Here is a 21,542-nt window from a genome sequence, read left to right as displayed (position 1 = left end):
AGATTATAAAAATAGGGGAAAAGGCAGACCTTGACTCCCACCGCCCACCAGTGTCCTGAGAGGGATGGGAGGAGGCAGGGTGAGCCTCAGAGAGAGGGTAAAGGACAGAGGTGCTCAGGAGACTGGCCGTTTCCTGCCACCTGTATGTGCACCGTCAGGTGGGTGCCATCGTGCATAGACCGCCCCCCCAGTGGTGGACACATTCTTTCAATAAATATGTCCCCAAACGTCCAGTGGTATGCTTTTAACCTTAGAGGAATCTTTAAAAATGACCGTCTTATGCTCAAAGCATATCATCTTAGGTTCAACATTTCCTTTATTTTCACCCATTTATGTGTTTTTTTTCCCTCATGTAAATTCCAGAAAGAAACTATAAACATTTTGATTTCAGAAGCACACACAGCAAGATCCCATTTGTATGGAATTATTTCCTTGAATATGATCCCATTATTGATCCTTCCATCTCTTTGCATGTCAGCTCTCAAGAATGACTATTTCTAGGTTATGGGTTTTGTTTTTTTTTTTCTTTTTCACCTAGTAAGCACTTATTTCTGTAAAAAGCCGTAGACATTCTTCTTAAGGAATAAACATAAAGTAGCATCCACATTCTGCTACTAGAGTTGGATGTATTTTCCTAAATATGTGAACAGGTATTATCTACTGGCTGTTATCAATTATAAATTCATGGTGCATTCTACCCAGAGCCTCAAAGGACCTCAACGAGAAAGGAAGGGGACAGGAAAATGAACCAGAGGAGGAGAAAAAGCGAAGAGAAACAAACCTGTCAGGCAGACCTGTGGCTTGGGGATTATCAGGCCATGGCTTCAGGGAAGTAACCCTTTTACACTTCTCTGTCAGCTGACTGCTGGTTTTCATCACCTCTGCTGAGAATCTCTTTGCCTTTGGATACCCTCTGTGTGCCTGGAGTTAGTCTTCTTTCCTATCCCTGCCTGTTTTAGTCAGCTTTCCGTTGCTATGATAAAATGCCCAAGATCATCAACTTAAAAAGTGCAAAGGTTTGTTTTGGTTCACAGTGATGGAGGTTTCAGTCCACTGTCAGTCATTCCTATTGATTTTGGGACTGTGGTGAGGCAGCACACCATGGCAGGGAGCATGTGGTGGAACAAGCTGCTCTTCTTAGGGCACCTAGGAAGCAACAACAGAGGACCCAGAGGGATAGCTCAGTGCCAGAGTGCTTGCCTAGCCTGTGTGAGGGCCTGGGTTTGATGCCCAGCACTGCAAAACTAAATAATGTCCCTTTGGGGGACATTCGGGATCCAAACTATGAGAGTCCCCATCCCTAGATCAGCAATGCACATCCAGCAGGCGCCCAATAAGAGCGCCATGGATGTGCACCTTCCCACGGTGGCCCTTCTCCCTAATCGCACCTCTTTGTCTTTCAGGCTGACTGGCTTTCAGCTGCCAGCCACCATCGTCAGCATGGCCACCACCCTGTCCCTGCGTCTCATCAGCGACTATGCAGTCAGCGCCCAGGGCTTTCACGCCAGCTATGAAGGTAGGTGCCTGCTGCCGGGCCGCGGGAGCCTGAGAGGCCAGGTCCTGGCCATAGGTGGGCCACGCTGCTGTCCACGGGGCAGGGCCCTGCAGACTCAGAGCTGGGGCCTGTTCTCATGAGGCTGGTTCTGCACCAGGAACTGAGTTACTGCCCTGGCCCCTCCCCCGGTTCCTGGAAACTGAGAATGGAAATCAGAGCTTGGCTGCAGGAGTTTATCTTAGGGGCCAGGGGATGGCCACTTCTTTGTCCCCTTTAACTGGGTTCTGTTGTGTTTTATTTTTTAAATTCTGTTTTCTGCTGGGCTCAATTGCATATGGTGCCCCAAGTTGTTTTGGAAAATAAGAGAGAGCGATGCCCCAAGGTGGGGCCTAAAGGAAGGAAGTTAGGTCTTTGGGGGGTGTGTCCTTCCCAAGTAACAGAAAGAAAAAAAGCAGCTGGAAGGTCAATACAGTGATTGCAAAAAGTCAGATTTACATCATTCCAAGAAAGAACAATCAATTTTTCCTTAATAGCATGGATTAGGGCTGTGGGGTTTGAGCTCTGCAGATGATTTCCACTTCTCTCAGTCTGTTTAAATGTGGTGTTAGAATTCAAATTAACACTAATATCTTCAGATTATACACTATTATTATTATTAACTTTATTATGTTAGTTCAGAAGGTGGTACTTCTGGATCTCTGTCATTTCCCTGGGAAATTTACATCTCATTAATAGGTAATTAGGCTGCTCTTGGCTAAGACCCGCACTGCTGTTTTGTGTTGAGATCTTTAATAGGCATATTTTAAGACCGTTAATGATAATTAATAACAGTAATGACATAACACCCTAGTAAAGCATGCCAATTATTCTTTCCCTAGCCTTTGTTTAAAAACTTAAAAGAATAAGTGATGCTTTCTTGAATGAAGCTATAGCAATAAGGAAATACACACTACCTTTTGTCTTGGCCAGGAGCACGGCACACAAAGACGAGTCCTACCTCCTTGGCAAAAACCTCCCCGAGTATTATGGGTATGGGAGAGGCAGTTTGATGCTTTAACCCAAGCAATTAAGGGCTCCTGAAAAGATCTCAGTTATTTTTAACTTAAGATTCCTGAGACGGCTCCTAAGAAAGTTCCACATGCCTTTAATTGAGGGCTTCTGACATAACTCCACTCCACTTTAACTGATGGCTCCTGACAAAGACCTACATGTTTTTAAAGTAAGTATGCCCAAGAATACCTGACCTCTTTTTAAAAAATGACCATTTCTTCCCCGAATCAACTCTGTGATCTTAGTCATCCTGGTTAGAACTTCACCCTGGATTTAAACTAATTCTTTCCAAGTTCCTTACTAAGAGAGGCCTTTGCAGGAGACATTTAAGTCTTTCTGGCCATAGATCCTTTTTCCATATGTTAGACCTGGGGACTGTGTCTGGGGGTCAAGGAGGGGGACTGAGTCAGTGACACTAAAGGACATGCCTGCAGAGGCTCTGGGAGTGACTGATGTAGGGGTCCAGCTGGGCCCTGGCTCCTCTTGGTGCCCTCATTTAGCAATCCTTGGGGATCATTGCCTGAGGCCTTAGGAATCAATAAAATTAAATAAAATTTGAAATCTAGTGTCAGTTTCGCTAGTCTTACGTCAAGTGTTTAACAGCCACATGTGGCTTGAGGCTACCATATTGGCAGCACAGACACAGAACTTTTTCATCAGATTCACAAGGGGGGGCCTGTCATGCAAAAGAGGTCACAGCACATCAGGGAGAGGTTAGAGGCCAGCGGGTCCCTCCTCTGTCCTGCCTGGCACAGGTCAGGCAGCCCAGATCTGAGAGTGCTCAGCATTGTACAGGGAACCCCCAGGGCATTAGCCCAGGCCTGTCCTATGCAGCCACATGACGGTGTCAGACCTCCAAGCCACTGGCACTGAGAAAGTACGGTGAGGATCGGGGAACCCTGGGCCAGTGTAGACGGGCTGCTGTAACTCTGGGTTTCTGTGCAGTCACCCACACGGGATTTCTGCACGCTTGTCAGGATGTGTAGCTGGCTGACCTTGTACCACATACTCTGGTGGGTCACCCATAAGCTAAGGCTGTGGCTATCACCGAATCCTGTTGGTTCTGCTCAGGGATGAACCATGAGGCAACTTGTGCATCCAGAGAAAAAGTGATTCACACCTACTTTGGAGACACCCAGGGTGGAGGAGCAAGGAGGAAGGAGGAGCAGGGCAGGCACCCACGTGACCTATGCCCTGGGCTCGCTCTGTCTCAGGCCTGGCCCCCCGTCAGGATGGCTCCCTCAGGTTCCCATTCACCATGTAGCTGGCTCCATTTCAAAATGGCATCAGGGCGCGCCTCTAGGTCGCTGCCCTTGGCTGGTGGCCCTGAATGTGCGCTATCAAAGCGGGTTTGATCATCCGCCCTCATCTGGAGTGTGAGAGCAGATAAGGGACTGAGCCGCTGCTGGGGATTTGGGAGAAAGGTAAAGTCAGGTGAAGGGTGTCAGTTCCTGGCTGCCACGGCTTCAAGGGAAAGATCAAAAGGCCAATAGTCAAACCCTGAGATGACAGGGGATGCTCGATTTGTAATCCCCAGGGGCAGGAGCGTGGGCCTCTGGGCGGGAGGGAAGGGGCTGGGCTCTCCTGAAGCGCTGACTGTAGGCCCGGGAACTTTACATATACATTATCTCATCTAATCCCCAGACAGTGCCGGGGAGCTGGTCCTATCTCCATCTTACAGATGTACCTCTCGGCTTCAGGGCAGTTGTGTGGCCGCTCAAGGCAACTTGTTGACCAGGAATTTTAAAAGGCTTTTCTTGTCCTGCTCTTTGATCCCTGCAAAAGTCCTTGAGTAAGGCAGAGGCCAGGGACTCCATTTCACAGGCAGGTAGACTGGAGCTAAGCCAGAGGCAGGAAGGATGCAGAAACCCTGCAGTGTCTCTAGTAACCTTCTAGGGTGACTTGAGAGAAAGAGCAGGACACCCAAAACTGGAATGGTTTTTGGTATAAGTATGTCCCAAACATTTTGTGGGCTATACTTACACTAAAACATTGTATGTCTGTTTGAAATTCGAATTTAACAGAGCCTCTGTATTTTTAATTTGTTCAATCTCACAAGCTCATTTTTAGGCCTGAGTTCTGAAAATAGGTCTCAGGAACCCTCACACCCTGGGTTTTCCCGTGTCCTGCTGTACCAGCAGGACTGTCTGCCCTTGAAGGTGGTGTGCATGCAGACATCTCTCGGTGCGCACACACACAGGCACACTGACACAGGTCCACGGGCAAGTGGGATTATGTCGTATGTGCAGCTCTGCAATCTAGTTAACGAGATCCATGTTCACAAAACTGGCCCTGGTTTGACCTTCCTAATGACCTTCCTAATGACGCTCAGTGAGGGAGCCACGGGTGATTTGAACATACCCCAGTTATTTAGCCAGTCCTCCTCTGTAGACATTCAGATGAAGAGCAGCCTTATACATACAACTTAAGCCCTTGTCTAATTATCTTCTTAAAATAAATTCTTGGGAGTGCAATTGCTGGGTCAAAGAGTTTGCAGATTTTTACATTCTGATATATGATCCCAGAGTGTCTTTAGAAACGTTATGCCGATGCGGGCTTCCGACCACTGTGCACCAGCAGGCCCAGGCCGGCTCCCGCGACCTTGCCTGGGTTGTTTGTTGGTGAGCTTTAAATCAGTTTCATTGATTAAAATGGGTGGAAAAAATGAAATCTATGTGTGGTTATAATTTGCATTTCTTTGATTATAGGTAAGGTGGAGCACCTGTCACCACTTACAGGCCATTTGTAGATCATTTTGTAAATTGCCTGTCCCAGTTTTTGCTCACATTTCCATCGGGCGTTAGTGTTTTTCTTATCTTCTTCATAAGCAGTTTTTGTATATTAAGGATATTAATGCGATGGGCTTCCTTTTGATGTGCAGCCGTTTTAATTTTTACGCCACTAATTTTAAATTCTGATTTTTAAAATTTTTCTCTTATGACATTTCCTTTCGGTGCCCTGCTTGCCAAGGTCTTTTTCTGTGCCAAGATCAGATAACTATTCATTTAAATGTTCATCTTAGTCCCTTCATTTTGTTTTTTAATTTTTCCCTTTGAAGTCCTTCTGGGGTTCAGTTCCATCTGTCCTGGCCCCCGTGACACCCCTTTTTCTGTGTGTGTCATTTTTGCCTGAGTGTGGTGAAGCCTGCGTCTTCCCTAATGGGACCCCCTGGCATCTGTCACCAAAGCCTCTAGTCTAGCTGCTACCCGGGCATTGCCATTCCCACCCCAGCCCCCAGACTTCCCACCTGCCCCTCGCCCAGCCCTCAAAGGTCACATGGAATTGTTTATGTCTGTTTCAGGTTGATTACCATATAAACAAGAGTTATGAGCATCCCAGGATGTCCATCAGGCAAGGGTCTGGACAGGTTTTCAATGCCTAACCCTGGCTACACCTTTGCATTTTAGCATCGTAAATCGCGTGCAGTCGCCCTAAACTCGTGGGAAGGAGAGCCCTTCTGCGACTGCCGGGTCTCAGTCTGTTAGATCAGTTAAGTGGTCTAGACCTCGAAACAGGCATTTCTTTGTTTAGTGAAGTCCAACTGTGATCTTGGTAGCTCATCATCAACTGCAGGAGGCTTCCTTAAAATTCCAAACTATTCTTTTATAGAAAATGAGGGACCCTCATTTTTGCAAACTGCTGGGTGACCCTAAGGGAAGAGGTGGCGAAGATCAAGGATTAAGATGGTGGCTCTGGGTTGAGATGCCTGGAATCAAACCCCATCTTGTCACGCACTTGCTGTGTGACCCTGGGCCAGCATGTCATTTCTCTGAGCTTCTTTATATAGGCCACTGTGCCTGTAAAATCAGGATATGAACCATACAGGTGGAGTATCCCTAATCTGAAATTTGAAATATTCCCAAATCCAAAACTTTTCCAGTATCAATGTGATAGCCCCTGTGGAAAATTCTATACCTGACTTCATGGGGTGGGGAGACACCGTCAAATCTCGGATGCACCTAAAGTGTTGTATAAAATTATCTCCAGCCCGTGTGTCAAAGGTCCACAAACTTAAGTGAATTTTTTGTTTGGACTTGGGTCCCTTCTCCAAGATATCTCATTACATCTATGCAAATATTATAAAATCTAAAAAGATCCCAAATCGAAACACTTCTGGTGCCAAGCATTTCCCATAAAAGACACTCGGCCTGCGGTTGGTTACTTCATGGAGCTGTCGTGAGGATTGAGGGAGAGAAGGCGCAGATCACAGGACGTGCTCAGCACAGGACCTGGTGAATTGTCAGCACTTGATAAATGTCAGCTCATTAATTAAGTCACTCTCATCCTAACCTGACTTGACTGGGATTCTAACAGGAGATGGAAGAAATATGTCAACTCCACAGGTCACAATCACAGCTCCACCCCAGCTCCCCGGCCCCTGAGTTTGCATAAATGCTCAGTCCTGCTGTTCATGGTGAGTCTCCTCTTGCAGGAGGACCCTGGCTTCTTTGGGGGAGGAGCAGTGTTGTCATATACAGGAGTTTCTTCCAGCCCCGCCTGGGCCTGTGTCCTCAGATAGGGAAGCAGTGTCAGGCCCTGTCACCTGGCACAGGAGCGTATGAGCTCAGGAACTTGGTGCTACCATGGTCTTGCTTTGTATCGGAGATGGTGGCCTTAGAGCTAAGGGTCTAAGCCCAGCAGTCTCTGTACATTGGGGGTCATGGGCTTGAAAGCTGTGACCCCCGCCCACCCACACACCACATTTTCTACATAATTAACTGAGGGAGTTCACAGATGCCCTGCAGCCCCCCCTACCACAAGATGAACCCCTAACCCATCCAAAAAAGTGAGCCCAGACTTTTATCACTCATGCAGAGTTGTTGGAGATCTGTCACTCATGGAGCTACTGTTCATTGAGTGTCTACTGTGTGCACTCCTTGGGTTTCCATCTAAGTCCATTTCTATAGTCACATGAGTGCCCTCCATCCTTCTCCATGTCCCCTCCCAGAGAGGACCAGGGAGGAAGAAGAGGTGCTCCGAAAAAATACCTGGGTGTGCTCTTCTACCAGAGGGAGGTCAACGGTGCCATCTCTGTATGGGGTGGGGCATGTCTTAGTGGGGTCCGATGCTGCAGTCTGGCTGGGCACAAAATAACCGAGCCGCCACACAGCCTTGTAGGTTCAAAACAGGAACTCCTTTATTCTCCGCACTCCTGCGAACGCCTTCTCCTGGGACACACCACACACCAACCGGAAATCCCTCCTCCGGAAATCCCTCCTCCCGCACTTCCCCAACCAATGGGAACTCTCTGGGAATCCATGGGAGAACTCCAAAGTAGCAGGCGGAGGCGGACAGCAGGGGTCTAATATACAATTGAATACACAGCTTAACATAACCATTATCATCTCAATGGCTTGCTGGCCTCACCTCTCAACCACTCTGTTCTGGCAAAAATGCCATGAGTCATTCCAACTCGGCTATGGCTCTCAGCAGTCTGACAGGTGCATCTGTGAGGGTGGGACAGACCAACAGCTCCTTGTCTTGCTGAACCTGGAGAGACAGGTGAGGAGCAAGCATGGGGTCCCAGTGTGCTTCTGTGGCTCTTAGAGGGGGAGGTTGGGTTGAGGGGGATCGTGCCTCTGCACGCAGGGAAACCAGGGTCCAGAGATGGAACCAGGGCCCAGCCATCGGAGCAATGGGCCATTCCTGAGAGTCCCCCACAACCGTCTTTTTTAGTTACACTGGCTGGTTCTCCTCTCCTGTCCTCAGCCTCCAAGATAATTTCCTCCATTCTGCAATAGTCCCCCAATTCTAGGACATCATGCAGACATCTCAAAATTGGGCTAATGGAAGCTATTTGATAATAGATGAATATACAGATACAGATATAGATTTCAGTATGCAATGTGCACCATCCAGGCTGCCCTGAGCCAGGACAGTGGGGCTGCCGGAGCCTCCTCCGGGGTGGGGGCGACCGACATCCGTTTCCTCTGCCCCGGGATGGCATGTGCTTCTTGAGAGAACCTGCTCCATTTCCGACGGCTGTGCCCTGGGAGTTGGCGAGCATTCGTTTTAATCAGCACTGTGGAGTAGCAAATTAATACACAGAGATGTGACATTTGAGACAAATTGGGCAGCACTTCTCAATAAGTGGGGAATCAGGATGATTTTCCTATCACGTCCTCAATAATCCCCCAAATAGCCCGTCACGCACAGAGATGCCCCCTGCCTTGGGAAGCGGCATCAGCACAGCTCAGGATGCTATCGTGCCAAGGGCTGGTGTCCGGACCCTCCTCATGCCAGGGTGTCAGATGGGGTGGTGGCACCTTCCTGCAGGGAAGGTGTTCCTCTGAATGCTCCTCTGCTCCTGTTCATTCATTCATTCATTCAGTGCTTCCTGAGCACCTGCTGTGGCTGAGGGCAGGTAGGCTTTGGATAAGCAGTAGCCTCTCTGTCAAGGAGCCCTGGACCCAAGAGTGTCGGGGAGGATGACAGCACTGTCACAGGGCTCAGGAAGATGTGGCTTCCAACCCTGGCTGTCCTTCATACTAGTGCGAGGACTCAGGCAAGTCTCTTGACCTCTCTGAACTGATTTTTTTTTTTTTTTTGCAAATAATAATAACACTTGCCCACGTCAGTGTGTTGAGATGAGGGTCGAAGGATTCCTGCATCCGTGGTGCCTGGCAGAGTTGCTATTCAGCCGTCACGCTTGGTCAGGTCTCTGGGGGTCAAGATGGAGCTCTGCTGGTCCTACTGTGTGACCATGGGGAAGGCACTGCACCTCTCAAACCCCTTCTGTGGAAAACGGGGAAACATCCTCTTCTTTCAAAGGAGTTGCAAGCACTAGTGGCAAACTACAGAGAGCATCTAGCATGACATTTGGCACATAGTACTCACTCAGTAAAAGGGAGCTGTTAGAATAGGGCATGGTGTGTTTTATGGGAGTGAAAAAATATCTCCTTCCCTTGTCAAAGGCTTTGGTCAGTCAAGCCTCCTGGTTCTCCAAGGGCCACACCGTCACCTTACTTCTTGTTTCCTCTGACACTGTCACACCTCAGTCAGGAGGGACCCTGCCATACAGCCAGGGTTTTTGTATGTCTAGGACCTTGTGTGCCAGTTAGTACAAGTGGCCCCAGGAGAAGGTCCCATGAATACGTGGCTTGGTGATGGGGTATGGGCTGGGTTTTAGTCCTCATCTCCTCTCTGCCTGGGCACACTTTTATTATACTCAACCTAAATACATGGTGAGCTGGCCCCAGACCCTTTCTACAGCTATTCATTATTCACAAAAGATTCATAGAATCATTACATGCCAGGGCTTGAGGACCTTGAAGAGGTTCCACTGAAAACACTTAATTGTTTCCAGGATGGAGCCCGAGTTCTTTACCTGGCCATCAGAGCCCTATACGTGAGCCGCACGTCCACCCTTCCTCCTCCAGTCACGTCGCTTTGTCTGGTGCTTGGATACACCACATTTCATCTTCTCACTCATCCTGAACCCCACCCCCTCATTACTCTGATCTCTGCTCAAATTGAATGAGTCCCGGAGGCCCCTGTGCACAGTGGGGCCTGCAGTGTCCTCTCCCTGCCCTCCGTGTGACTCTCTCCAACACGCGTGTCCTGTCCCTTGTCTGCCCACAGCCAGCGTGCCCCACGGAGCACCCAGGTTAGATGGCGCTCAGGCTCTGGGGGAGAGCTGACGTGCAGCTCCGTCAGCTGGTCACCAGAGTGGTTTTGAGCAAGTCACATCACCTCCCCTGGCCTCCCCGTCACAGCAGGACAGTAACGACCATAAACCCTACTGCAGGGGACTGTCATAGGGAAGAGATGAGGCCTCGTGTGTGAGGCTTTGCCAGTATAGAGCAAGCACTCCGGACGCAGAGGTCTGGCCGTTGTGATCACAGTCCACGGTGGTGCCTCACCCAGGGTCCGGCATATAGTAGGTGCTCAATGAAGACTGGTGAAATAAGTGAACGAACACTCGATCATCGCACCCACCGTAAAAGACCAAACAAGAAAGGAGATTGGCTCAAGGTGCCGGGTCCCATGTTCCATTGACTCTAAGTTGCTTTATCTGAAGTACCACTAAGAAAGGAAAAAAATACTGCCAAATACAGCATGACGTGCCACCGCTATGAGACGCATCCCAAGTACAGAGGCTTTAGGTGCACGGAAAAGCTTGCCCCCTGGATGCCCCTAGGAACAGCAGCCGTGGGATTGCTTTGGCCAGCCCTCGGCCTTGGTGCTGGTGGGCTCAGGGTTCTGACCTCGCCCGGGGCCTCCTTATGGCTGGGCTTCCTCCTTCTCAGCATTCAGGTGGAAGCTCTGGGCTGTGCGGTCACCTCTTAATTTATTCTCCTAGTTCCAAGTCTCATTACTTCTCAATTTTCTGCATTGAACTCTATTTAACACCTATTAGCCCAGGTCTTGAGCTGAGAAATGTCCTTTTCATGGGAGACGGCAGGGTGCCCAGGCTGGACCCTCCCTCCCATGTCTGTACCCAAGCAAAAGACCACAGGACCTCAAATGTGGCTCCCTGGGGATGCTGCCAGCCCCCCTATGATGCTTCTCACCCCAGGTGGGAACTCGGAGGTGACCCTCCCTGTAGGAGACAACCAGCCTTCAACCACTGCTCCTGCAGGGACTACAGCTGGTCACCCGTCTCCCTCCTGTTGACAGGGGTCAGGGGACCCCATCAGAGCTTTTTCCACTGACCCAAGCCTTGGAGGCTCAGGGCACACTTGCCTTTCCACCACCTCTTCCTTGGGTGACAGCTGCCAGCCCAGGAGCCCAGCATCCACAGGGAGAGCAGGCGTCCTCACAGAAGCACCACAGGGACCGTTCAATCCACTCCTCCCACTAACCATCACTTGGGGGTGTGAGTCGCGACTGGGGTCATTCCTCTGGTCCTTCCTTCATTGCTGTGGGTAACGGAGGGTTGAACCCACCAACGTTTCATTTTTATCAGAAGAGGGAGGTGCGCTGGCCGGGGCAGGTGGAGAGCCTATCTGGAGACTTGGTGGGGACCGTCCATCTCTGTCCTTCCCCCCACCGTCCCCTTGGTTGCCGCTCAGCCCTGTGCCCTCACCCATGCTGCAGCCACCAGGAGCCCCGGGGCTCTGAGATGGAGGAAACCCAGGAGCCTGGAGCCGGCCCCTGCCAAGCACCTCTGTCGTGCCCTGCGCCCTGCGGAACCAGGGACGGGAGACACCCACACACCAGCTCAGGAGCAAGGCTTCGCAGGACGGAGAGGCCCAGAGAGGCTGGCTGGTTACCAGCCATGTCTTAGGACTGGCACAGACCCGGGAGTGAGGCTCGTGAGGAAGGGGGCAGAGAAATGACCGCTCAGGCCCCTTAGGCCTCAGGGCCTGCCCCCTGCAGGCTTCCTGGCCTGGTGGCCCCAGAGCTCTCCCTCGCCCCCACCCATCTCTGCCCGGACACCCCTTCCCCAGAGGCCTTTCCTGCCACGCCCTGTCACCTGGTTCCCTGTCACCCTTGGATGATAAGACCATTTGTCCCTTTGCCTGTCTGCCTCTCCCTGGCCTGGACCTGAACTTCCTGGACTCTGTCTTTGGTGCCTTGTTATCTATGACCTGCTGCGCCCACAGGTCCTAGAAGAGGTCGGGCACAGGCACGTGCTAGTAGCTCAATAAATACTTGTTGATTGAGTGAAATCAAAGGCCAGAAGAGGCCTAAGGATTGGAGCAACTGAGAAAAACCCGCAGGGCAGAGAGGGGACAGGGAGGGGACAGAGGGGACAGAGCGGAGCTGACGGAGTGAGGCCCAGGCTGGGAGGTGGACCTTGTTCGCAGAGATGGGCCGTCGCCCAAGCTCCTGGTCAGGGAGGTGACACCATGAGAGGTGGGCTTTAGAGACAGCATGGACGGAGAGGCCCGACTGGAGGTGAGGAGCTCGGGGACGTGGGGGACCCCGCCATGCCAGGACTGGGGACGCGAGCTGGACCCAGCCAGCGTGGGGACAGTGCCTGGCTCCCCACGTGCTCCGAGCATGCACGTCTGAGCCGCGGGGGAACAGGAGGAACGTGTGTGGAGCCCCTGGGCTGTCACAGCTGCTATACAAAAATGTTGGTGACATTCTTGCCTGATCTGCACACTTCTGACATGACTGTAACTGAGTCACCAAGCTCATGGTGACAGCCCTGATGAATCGGTGAGTGTTCCAGTGCTCGGGTCTCTGGTTAGAGGTGATGGGGCTGAAGCCCCCGAGCTCCTAGTTGGAAGTTGTGCAGAGCAGGGCGGAAGAGCCAGTGTGCGGGGCAAGATGACTATACGGATGACAAGGCGGCTGGCATTGCTTCACCTGTCGCCAGGAGCCAGGCCCTCTTCTAAGTGTCTCACATTTTAACATTTGATCCTTACAGCAGTCCTATGAGGTAGGCACTGCTATGATTCCCATTGCACAGAGGAGCCCAGAAAGGTTAAGTAACTTGCTTGAGGTCACACAGCTAGTAAGGGGTTGGTAGAACCTGGGTTTGAAGCCAAGCAGATTGACTTAAGCCTGTAAAAAGGCATGTAATAATTGCACATAATTGGGACTACTGGATCAAAATAAAATACCCCTTTATGACAGGGAAACGATGCCAAGCTTTGTATTTTAAAGAACCTAACAAAGAAACAGATGCAATCAGACAATATTCAAATGTGGATGTTTTTACAACAAGAACAACAAAAAAATAAAACTGGTGTCAAATAATATTACACCAAATATGGAAGCAAAGGATTAATGTCTGCAGTTTCTAAAGAGCCCATCCAAAATGATAAGAAGGATGCACGGACGTCCGCACCCGGGGAAATGCGCTCCGCGACTGCGCACACGGGAGGCCGTTGCTCTCCTGGGTTATGGGAGCCGCCCCCCCCCCCCCCCCCCCCCCCCCCCCGAGTCCAGGCAGCGCGAGGCACTTGAACCGCATTAAATTAGCTCAACGACTTGAGAGGGTGAGACCGGGCTGGAGTGGTGGCCCAGAGACGGACACCTCCGCGCATCGCCGCTGGTGAGGTAAATGAGTCCCTTGAGAATCCAAGTTGACAACATATATCAGGAGTCATAAAATGCTCCTGTCGCTGACCCAGTAATTCCCCTCCTGGGAATGTTTCCTATAGAAATAATTCAGCAGCTGAAGAAAGTTATATGCATGGAAATGTTGATTTCAGCATTATTTATAATGATGAAAAATTGGAAACTGTAAAAATGTCCAACAATCGGGGAATGGCTAGGAAAATTATGGTAGATCTACCTAATGGATTTATGCAGCCATTTAAAATTATAATAGCATTATTTAGTAATACAGAAAGATGTGTATGATATTATTCTCAGCAAAAATAAAGCGGAATGCAAAAATTGTTGCTTCCTATTTATTGCACCATGTAAAGTAGGTCTCCTATGGACAGGGACAGGGTGGAAATAAAAAGGGAGACAATTGGCATGGGAGAGCAGTGAGCTTGTGGGTGATTTTTTTTTTTTTTAAGATTTCTTCTTTATGGCTGCTCTAGTGTTGTTTGTGTGACTAATAGCAAACGGGAGAAAAGCCAAAATCAGAGTAAACCAAAATGAAAATCAACTGCAATGAATTCCTAATTTGTGCAAAAGTGACATAGAGGTTTCAGTTGGCTATGCACAGAACACCAGCCAAATGTCACATGGTTCTATTAATACAAGTATAGATTCCATATCTTGGAGAGGATGCATTCAGGGGAAGGAAACTTGCATAATAATGCACTGATCGGGAAGCAAGATGTTTTTGAGGGTCGTGCACTGTGTCTCCAATACAAGACCCAAAACAGAGTAGCTACCTGGGAGGAATGAAAGAGAAAAGTAATGACCACACAAAGAACAGCTCAAGAAAAGATGAGTGACATGAGGGTTTGTCACAGAGATGATGAATAAGTGTTCACTCTGGGCTGTTCTAATTAGCAGAACAAGGTCCAGAGCAAAGATAGACAAAATGTAAATAAGAAGAAGTGGTTTTATATAGCTTCAATTACCCTAAATGGGAGCAGGCTGTATTGTGAGGTAATGAGTTCCCCATTTCTGGAGGTGATCAAGCAGAGGTCTGATTGACCCAGACCTGCCAGGGATACAGTGGGCGTATTTCTCCAGCTGGTATACATCCTGCATTTCACTGAAGTCAACACTGTGTTGATTTTAAGATGTATGCCATCATTTTTTGCACCATTAAGAAAGGAAAAACTCTGCCAATTCAATTATGACCTATCTTTGAATGTAAGACTCATCCTGACTTGGGAAATGCTTCAATATAGAAAAAAAAATATCAATGAAATGTCATGTAGCCATGGAGGGCATGGGGTATGGTGGGAATGCCCAAATCTGTAGGGTAATCATGGTCACCTTCCAATCTTGTCAGAAAACCACAAAAAAAAGTATATATTTGAAATGTTTCTTATAGAAATAATTTAATGATTTGTTATTTAATTTACATATTCTTTTTAAAAATTTAAATTAATTTAAAGTTATTTACATAGAAATTAAATCGTGAGCAAATATATATTTTAACTAAATATAATTTCAGATACAAAATCTATATGGAATTATGTAAATAAATATGTGTGTGTGTGTGTGTGTGTGTGTGAGAGAGAGAGAGAGAGAGGGAGGAGTGGCATCTGTTAAAACACGGAGGAGAGTGTCCGAGCTGCCTCTGCAGGGCTGTGGGTTATGTGCGAGCCCTCGGACCCCGGACCTGGACCCGGTGTGTGCGCACAGTTCTTCTGCACAGTCTTGTGGGGGCCGTGGCTGCGCGGGCTGGGTGGGCCCTGGATGCCTTCTGCCATCCGCGACAGATCTCAGAGTCGTTCCTTGGACGGGCCCGGGACACCGTAACACCGCTCTGAGTCAGCAGCTCCCGTCCACTAGCTCCGTGGACTCTGATTCCAAAGCACTGCCTAAGCTCTCGCGCGGTCTCAGCAACAAGAAGCCCTGGGTGACCAGCAATGGCCGGCCTTCCCTGCTGTCCTGCATCCCAGCAGGCTCTGGAACCTCTGTCCCCCTTACTGATCCCGGAGGCTGCAGGGGCCAGAGGAGGCGTGGGCAGGTGGCCCCCGGTACAAGCAGCCTAGACCCCTCACCTACCCGGCGCCCGCACCCAGACACCAGGACAGGCTTGCACTGGGGGTTTATGGTGCTGGTGTTCATCCGCCACTCCCCGTGTGTCACCTGGGGAATGCTTGTGATGTCTCAGAGCTTCGTCTCTGGGCCTGGAAGTGGGCACTTGCCACCGCCTTGCCGAGTGGGCCTCCCCCTCCGAGGGCTCTTCAGGCCCTGGGACCCCAGGGAGCGCTCCCCGAAAGCTCCCACCTCCATCTCAAATAGAGGGGCCAAGCTGGGCCTTGCTCCTCCTGGGCAGGGTGTGGAACACGGTGACTCCTGCGGCCCACCCTCCCGAGCCCCGGAGGAGCCCCGTCCCCAGGCTGCGCTGCGCCCAGCTGCCTCGGAGCTCAGCGGGGACCTGCGGAGAGGCGCACGTGGCTGGCTGGCTTCTGGCTGCGGCTTCCTGGGACACAGAGTCTTTCCGCCCAGTCAAGCACACGCAGGAGAGAATGTCCCCAACACTGTGAAGGTTGTGACAACCATCCACCCATCATCTGTCACCCTTCGGGCCAGCCAGCCAGCCCCGAGCCTCGATCACTGACTGTGAGCAAGGCCTGGAAACCCAGGTCAGGTCTAGTCCGGGAGGGAGATAAGAAGTCAAATAGCTGGATACAGTGGATAACTGCTGGAGGGAGGAGGGCTTGGGCACCGTGGTCTCTTGGTCACTCACTGGGAGATGGGGACTCCCACACCCCACCTACTGGGAGTCCCCAGGGCTCTGAGTCAGTGCACCCCAACCTCCAAGGGGAGAGATTTCTCTGCGTATCTGGGGGACAGAGATGCAGCAGGGGGCTGGGGCAGAGTGAGGAGTGAAGGGAGAGTCACTCCCAGAGAGGGGATGTGGCTTTTGCTCTGAGTGTGAGGGGCCCTGCGACTCAGCTGCTGTGTTGAGGATGTGATGAGGGGGACAGAGGCCGGAAGGGGGAGGCTGGTGGGTGTGGGGAGTGGACAGATTCCAGGGCGAGTTAGAAGGTGGAGCCGGCAGAACAGCTCACAGATGGAATGGGGTGTCAGAAGTTAGCGGTGGCCCCAAGGGCTTTGCCGCCCACACTTGGCAGTGTGGGGCCTCCATTGATGACAATGGAGACGTCTACGGGTTGGGCAGAGACAGGTGTGCAGCGTAGACAGTATTAGCACCAGGATGAACTGGCAGGTAGGCATGTTGGAGGGAGGGGACCTGTCCATCACACGAGCCCGGGTGTCCTCAGCAGGTGGGTAGTATTTATAGCCACAGGGGGAGGGGGACAGCCTCCGAAAGGCGAAGAGACCGAAGAGAGATTCTCTTTACTCGCAGAGCTGCACTTGCCCCTGGCATCCAGAGGCCCCTCCCCCCTCTCTGCCAGGTGGGCGTCTGGGCATCAGTTCTGTTTCCTGAGTCTCGGGGGGATGCAGCTCAGTTCCTTGCAGAGGTCCAGGAAAGCCAGGGCAGCCTGCAGGAAGGATGGGTCCAGGGTGAGCTGGGCCTCCTGGGGCTACCTGCTCCTCCTTACCTGCTTCCTGAGGCAGGTGCCCGTCCCCCCCCCCCCCCCCCCCGGGCCTCAGTGAGTGCTGGCTGAACAGGGATGTAGGGTCCCCGAGAGGGGGTCCTCTCTGTGCTCAGAGGCGGCCTGTGTGCGGAGGGGGGCTGGGGAGCCCGTGGCAGCAGACAAAGGCTGGCCCGCACTTCTGTGGACTGGGCACCTATTGCCCTGGAACTATGGATTGAAAAATCCATAGCAGGCGTGACAGTGAGTGATAATACTTAAAAGGAAGTTGCGACATCGGCTTTCAAAGCAGCCTTCCCCAGAATGCCTATCCGGCTTCCCGCTGCTGCACCCGAGAGAAGGCCCCAGCACTTAGCCAGCTTGCTGGTGGCTAATCAGTGAGTCTGCGGTGTGGGCTTGGCCTGCGGCCTCTTTCTAAGGACTAAGTGTTGGTATAAAATGTCAGGCCTGAGGGACACATTGCAAGAAAGCACTGGCCAGTCCTGGTTACTGCAAAATGCAGACAAACTCTGGGAGAGGCAGATATGACTCCTTTGTCCCTGTGCCCTGGTAGCTATAATGAGAGGAACTGTCTAGGATTTGGCAGTCTGTCGTTGGCCTTGCATATGGGACTGTGTTTTGGAAGGAGGATCATTCATTCATTCCACAAGTTTTTAATGAGCACATACTTTGTACGATGTGCCAGGCAGCTTGAAATTCGAAGCTGAAAGAAGTGAGCAAAACCAAAATTCCTGCCCTAGGGAGCTTCCGTTCTGGTATGTGGGGGAGAAAGTGGGCAAGCGAATGCGTTAAATACCCTGTGGATCAATGAGCGGGGACTGTGGGGTGGGGATGGGTGGAGAGGAGACGCGTGGGGTGAAAGGCACAGAGCGTAGTGTCTATTAAATATTCAGGGAGGTGCAGACAGGAAAATTAGAGAAGTATCCAGAAGGACCCAGGAGGCCTCTCAGCTTCAGGGAGATAGATGGCTCACAGTGGGCTGTGAGCTGAGCCCCTCTGTGTGCTGGTTCACCCCAGGAGAGGTCATTGCAGTGGGCGGCTCGGGGAGCCTGGAAGGAACCAGGGCAGCCAGAGGAAGAGGCTCCTCCTGGAGGGTATCACACAGGACCTGCCGCGGGGAGGAGGCTGTGTGGGGACCAGGGGTCAGAGCCTGAGGAGGAGGCGGTCAGCCTGAGCAGCGCACCGAGGTGTCCAGAGATGGAGGTTGCACAGGGGGGCTCTATTCTCAGATGCTGCCACCGGATGAGCCGGGTTCACCTGCAGGGCTCCCCAGTCCAGCGCCGGGCAGAGGAGGTCAGCAGCGGCAAAGGCGTCTGGGCACTTCTGAGACATTCTAATGGTGAGGGGAACTGTGGCCTGGGAACAGCCTGCGTTGCTGCAGGACGCTGCAGGACGAGGCTCAGCCCCTTCACCTCCAAAGGGCCTGGCTGTCCTGGCCCCGCCTGTCCTTCCTGGCCCCTTTGTCTGGCTGCCCTGATTCCTTCTGGGCATTTGTTAGGCTGAGTTTTTGTGACAGGGGAGCGAAGGCCATTTTAAAACTGAGGAGAAGGAGCTTGCTGGAGAGGAGAGAGGGGATGGCCACGTCCTGGGGGGAGGCGGAGGGGCCCTGAGCAGCCGGAGGATCCCCCAGGCTCTGAAGCTGCTGGGGGTCGTTAGGGGTGCTGTGGGTGCGGATGAGTTTAAATGCCCTGTGTGTGGTGTGTGTGGTGTGTGTGGTGTGTGGTGTGTGTGTGTGTGTGTGTGTGTGTGTCAGGGGCGGGAGGGGGTGGAAGAGGAAGCTGGGGAGCTCACCTGCAAATGTCTTCATTTCCTCAGTGACAGGCCTAGGTGGGAAGGGTAGTGAGGACTTCACACCATTCATTCATTCATTCATTCGCAGACAGTTATTGTGCACCACTGTATGCAGGGTGCTCAAGAGGTGCTGTGTGAATACAGTTAACAGCGCAGATCTGTCCCCAGGAAACATGCAGTCTCTTCGACAAATAGCTACACCAAGAAACGTGCGGACCCGGGCCTGTTACCCAGCGGCTCTCGCAAGACTTCACTTGGATTCTCAGCTGGCAGCTTTGAGAGCCGCCCTCCGTGTGCTTAGAGAAGGCCCTTGGGAGCCTGAGCTTGTCTGCTTTGTCCTTCTGTTGAGCAGGAGAGGACAACAAGAGCTCCCTGTGGCAGACTGCTAGAGACTGTCCTCCGTTAGCCAAGCGTCCCCTGACTTGACCCAAGGTCGTTTTCTTGGTACTCAGGGCCTCGCACCTCTCCATCTCGACTCCCGGAAGTCCCTCCCCTCCACGGTGCCTTAGGACCCGCAGGAGACAAGGCACAGGTGCAAGGGCTGGGATGAGTCAGGAGACCTGGGTTGAGGTCCCACTCAGGCCCTCACTAGGGGGACGTCCTGGGGGAATGCTGACTCCTGCTGTCCCTTCTTCCCATGGCACTTGAGAAGTTTAAATGAGAGGACACGTGGGAGGGTGGTGGTGAAACCTGATGAGCTGATTACACCTGGGGGTTTCCTCTCTCACCTGTGCCCACCTGGAGTAGGAGCCACTGGCAGAGGAGGGCAGGGAACTGGAAATTTCAGAATCCCGGCTGGCTTTGGCATGCTTTGTAATGCACGATTGTTGGTTGGTTTAAGTGAGGTCGCCAGGCTTTTTCAAAGAGTCAGACAATTAATACTCAAACCACAGCTTGACAGGCAGATTTGAATACATGCTCACCTTGTGTTCAAGACCACATGTCTTCCTTTTATATACATTGTATTCCATGTTCCCAAGAGATGGTGGAGGATGCTCACCAAAGCACAAAGGAGAAAATTAAAAACATCTGTTATCTGACCCCCCTATATATAACTGCAATTAATATATTGTTATTTATTCTTCTTGGATTTGTGTACATAAAATTGGAAATGTATATAAGCCCTTATATATGTATATATTCTGTACTATTTATATTGCTGTAATTATTTAACCAATCCCCTGTGTTTAACATTTAGTTTGTTCCCACTTTTCCCCTATGATGGATAAGGCTGCAGTGAAAAACCCCTATACATAAATCATTAGGTTGCCTCTGATTATTTTCTTAGACTAAATCCATAAGGGCATGGCCATTTCAAAGATGGTTAGTATATGATTTCAAATTGCTTTCCAGAAAGATTTTTTTTTCTTACCAGCAATGTACACCTATCCTCCCCAACACTGAAAATTAACATTTTTAAACAAGGATGCACCCATCCGAGGAGTAAAAGATTGTTCACCAACAGGGGTTCAGAGGAGGCTGGCTCCGGGGCTGTCTGCATCCCCGCCTCTGTAGGGATTTCAGAAGCCTGTGGTTCCCAGGCCACAGCCCTGGTCCATGCCTCCTTCACTGGGGTCAGACCTAGGGGTGCTCCCTGAGGACTGAGTGAGTACTCCCGGCCTGCCTCCCTTGGAGTAGGGCACCCCCAGGAGGCTTAGGTCAGACCTGATGCTAAGGGACATCTGTGTCCTAGAGAGGAAGGAGGAGCTTCAGGTGGAGGCAGGCCAGTCCCTTAAACATCATCTTGGATGTGATTCTGGGCTTAGACGCTTTTAGGCTCCAGCAGAATCAGGTTCCGGAATGTTCCAATTGTTCACACTGCCTTCCTCTTCCTCTGGAGACAGCAGTTGGCATTCCCCTGCTGTAAGTGCCTGAGTGGCCAGGCCAGCGGGCTCTCTGCGGAATGCTGCCCTCTCTCACTAGCACTTGCTGACTCACTGGGGCCTTCCACTCTCCCAGCCCTGGTGCACCTTGGGGTGATCATAACTCTGCCCGGAACGTGGCCGGAGGCCCACGGGAAGTGAAGATAGGGAACATGAGCTTCCCCCGTCAGTGCTCAAGAGTAAACTATGGCTCACTCATTTATTTATTCCTGCAATTTGGCATGATGCTGGATGTTAAGAGGAGAATGAAGACGGACAGGACCAGGTCCTTTGGTGCCCTGTAGGAGCTCGCAGGCAAGTAAGATAGACAGGCTCATAAACCAGCAATTGCAAAACACGGGGGTGCATGAGACGCCCGAGAACAGTTTCTTCCTGAGACTGGAAGCCCAGGCTGCTCATCTACCATCATTCATTATTTATACTGCAGGAAAATTTCCTCTGGAAGCTGCTTGGGTTGGTGAACTGGAGGTGAAGGGGCTGGGGTGTGATGGGCTGAGATTCAGGAATTTGGTCTTCTGCAGCCATTGGTTGAAGTTCTTGGGGTTGGTAGGGTCTGGAGATCCCAGAATTCTCCAGTACCATCTGCAACACCCCCTTCCTCAGATATAGGGCATCAGCTTCTGAGTGAGGACCGCAGGACTCAGGTGAGGCCTGAGAGGACAACCCACAGGTACCCCTAGACTGAGATACCTTGGGGTGTGACTTGGCTGGGAATCAGGATGGGGTTCACGATAAACCGGGGTGGGATGGAGTCCTAAAGGGAAGGAGGCCAGTGTG

The 21,542-nt window shown here is 51.2% G+C and overlaps 1 protein-coding gene across 1 annotated transcript in view; it reads left to right on the top strand.

Moving 5' to 3' along the window:
* Window positions 1-21,542, top strand: part of Csmd2 (CUB and Sushi multiple domains 2) — a 539,902-nt gene that overhangs the window by 103,372 nt on the left and 414,988 nt on the right. The window contains exon 3 of the mRNA XM_027937327.2: window positions 1,404-1,516. Within this exon, the coding sequence (XP_027793128.2) occupies window positions 1,404-1,516 (113 nt within the window). The remainder of the gene's footprint in view (window positions 1-1,403; window positions 1,517-21,542) is intronic.

This window comes from Marmota flaviventris, chromosome 10, assembly GCF_047511675.1.
Source record: "Marmota flaviventris isolate mMarFla1 chromosome 10, mMarFla1.hap1, whole genome shotgun sequence".
Taxonomy (NCBI): domain Eukaryota; kingdom Metazoa; phylum Chordata; class Mammalia; order Rodentia; family Sciuridae; genus Marmota; species Marmota flaviventris.
This window is presented reverse-complemented; position numbering and strand designations above follow the sequence as displayed.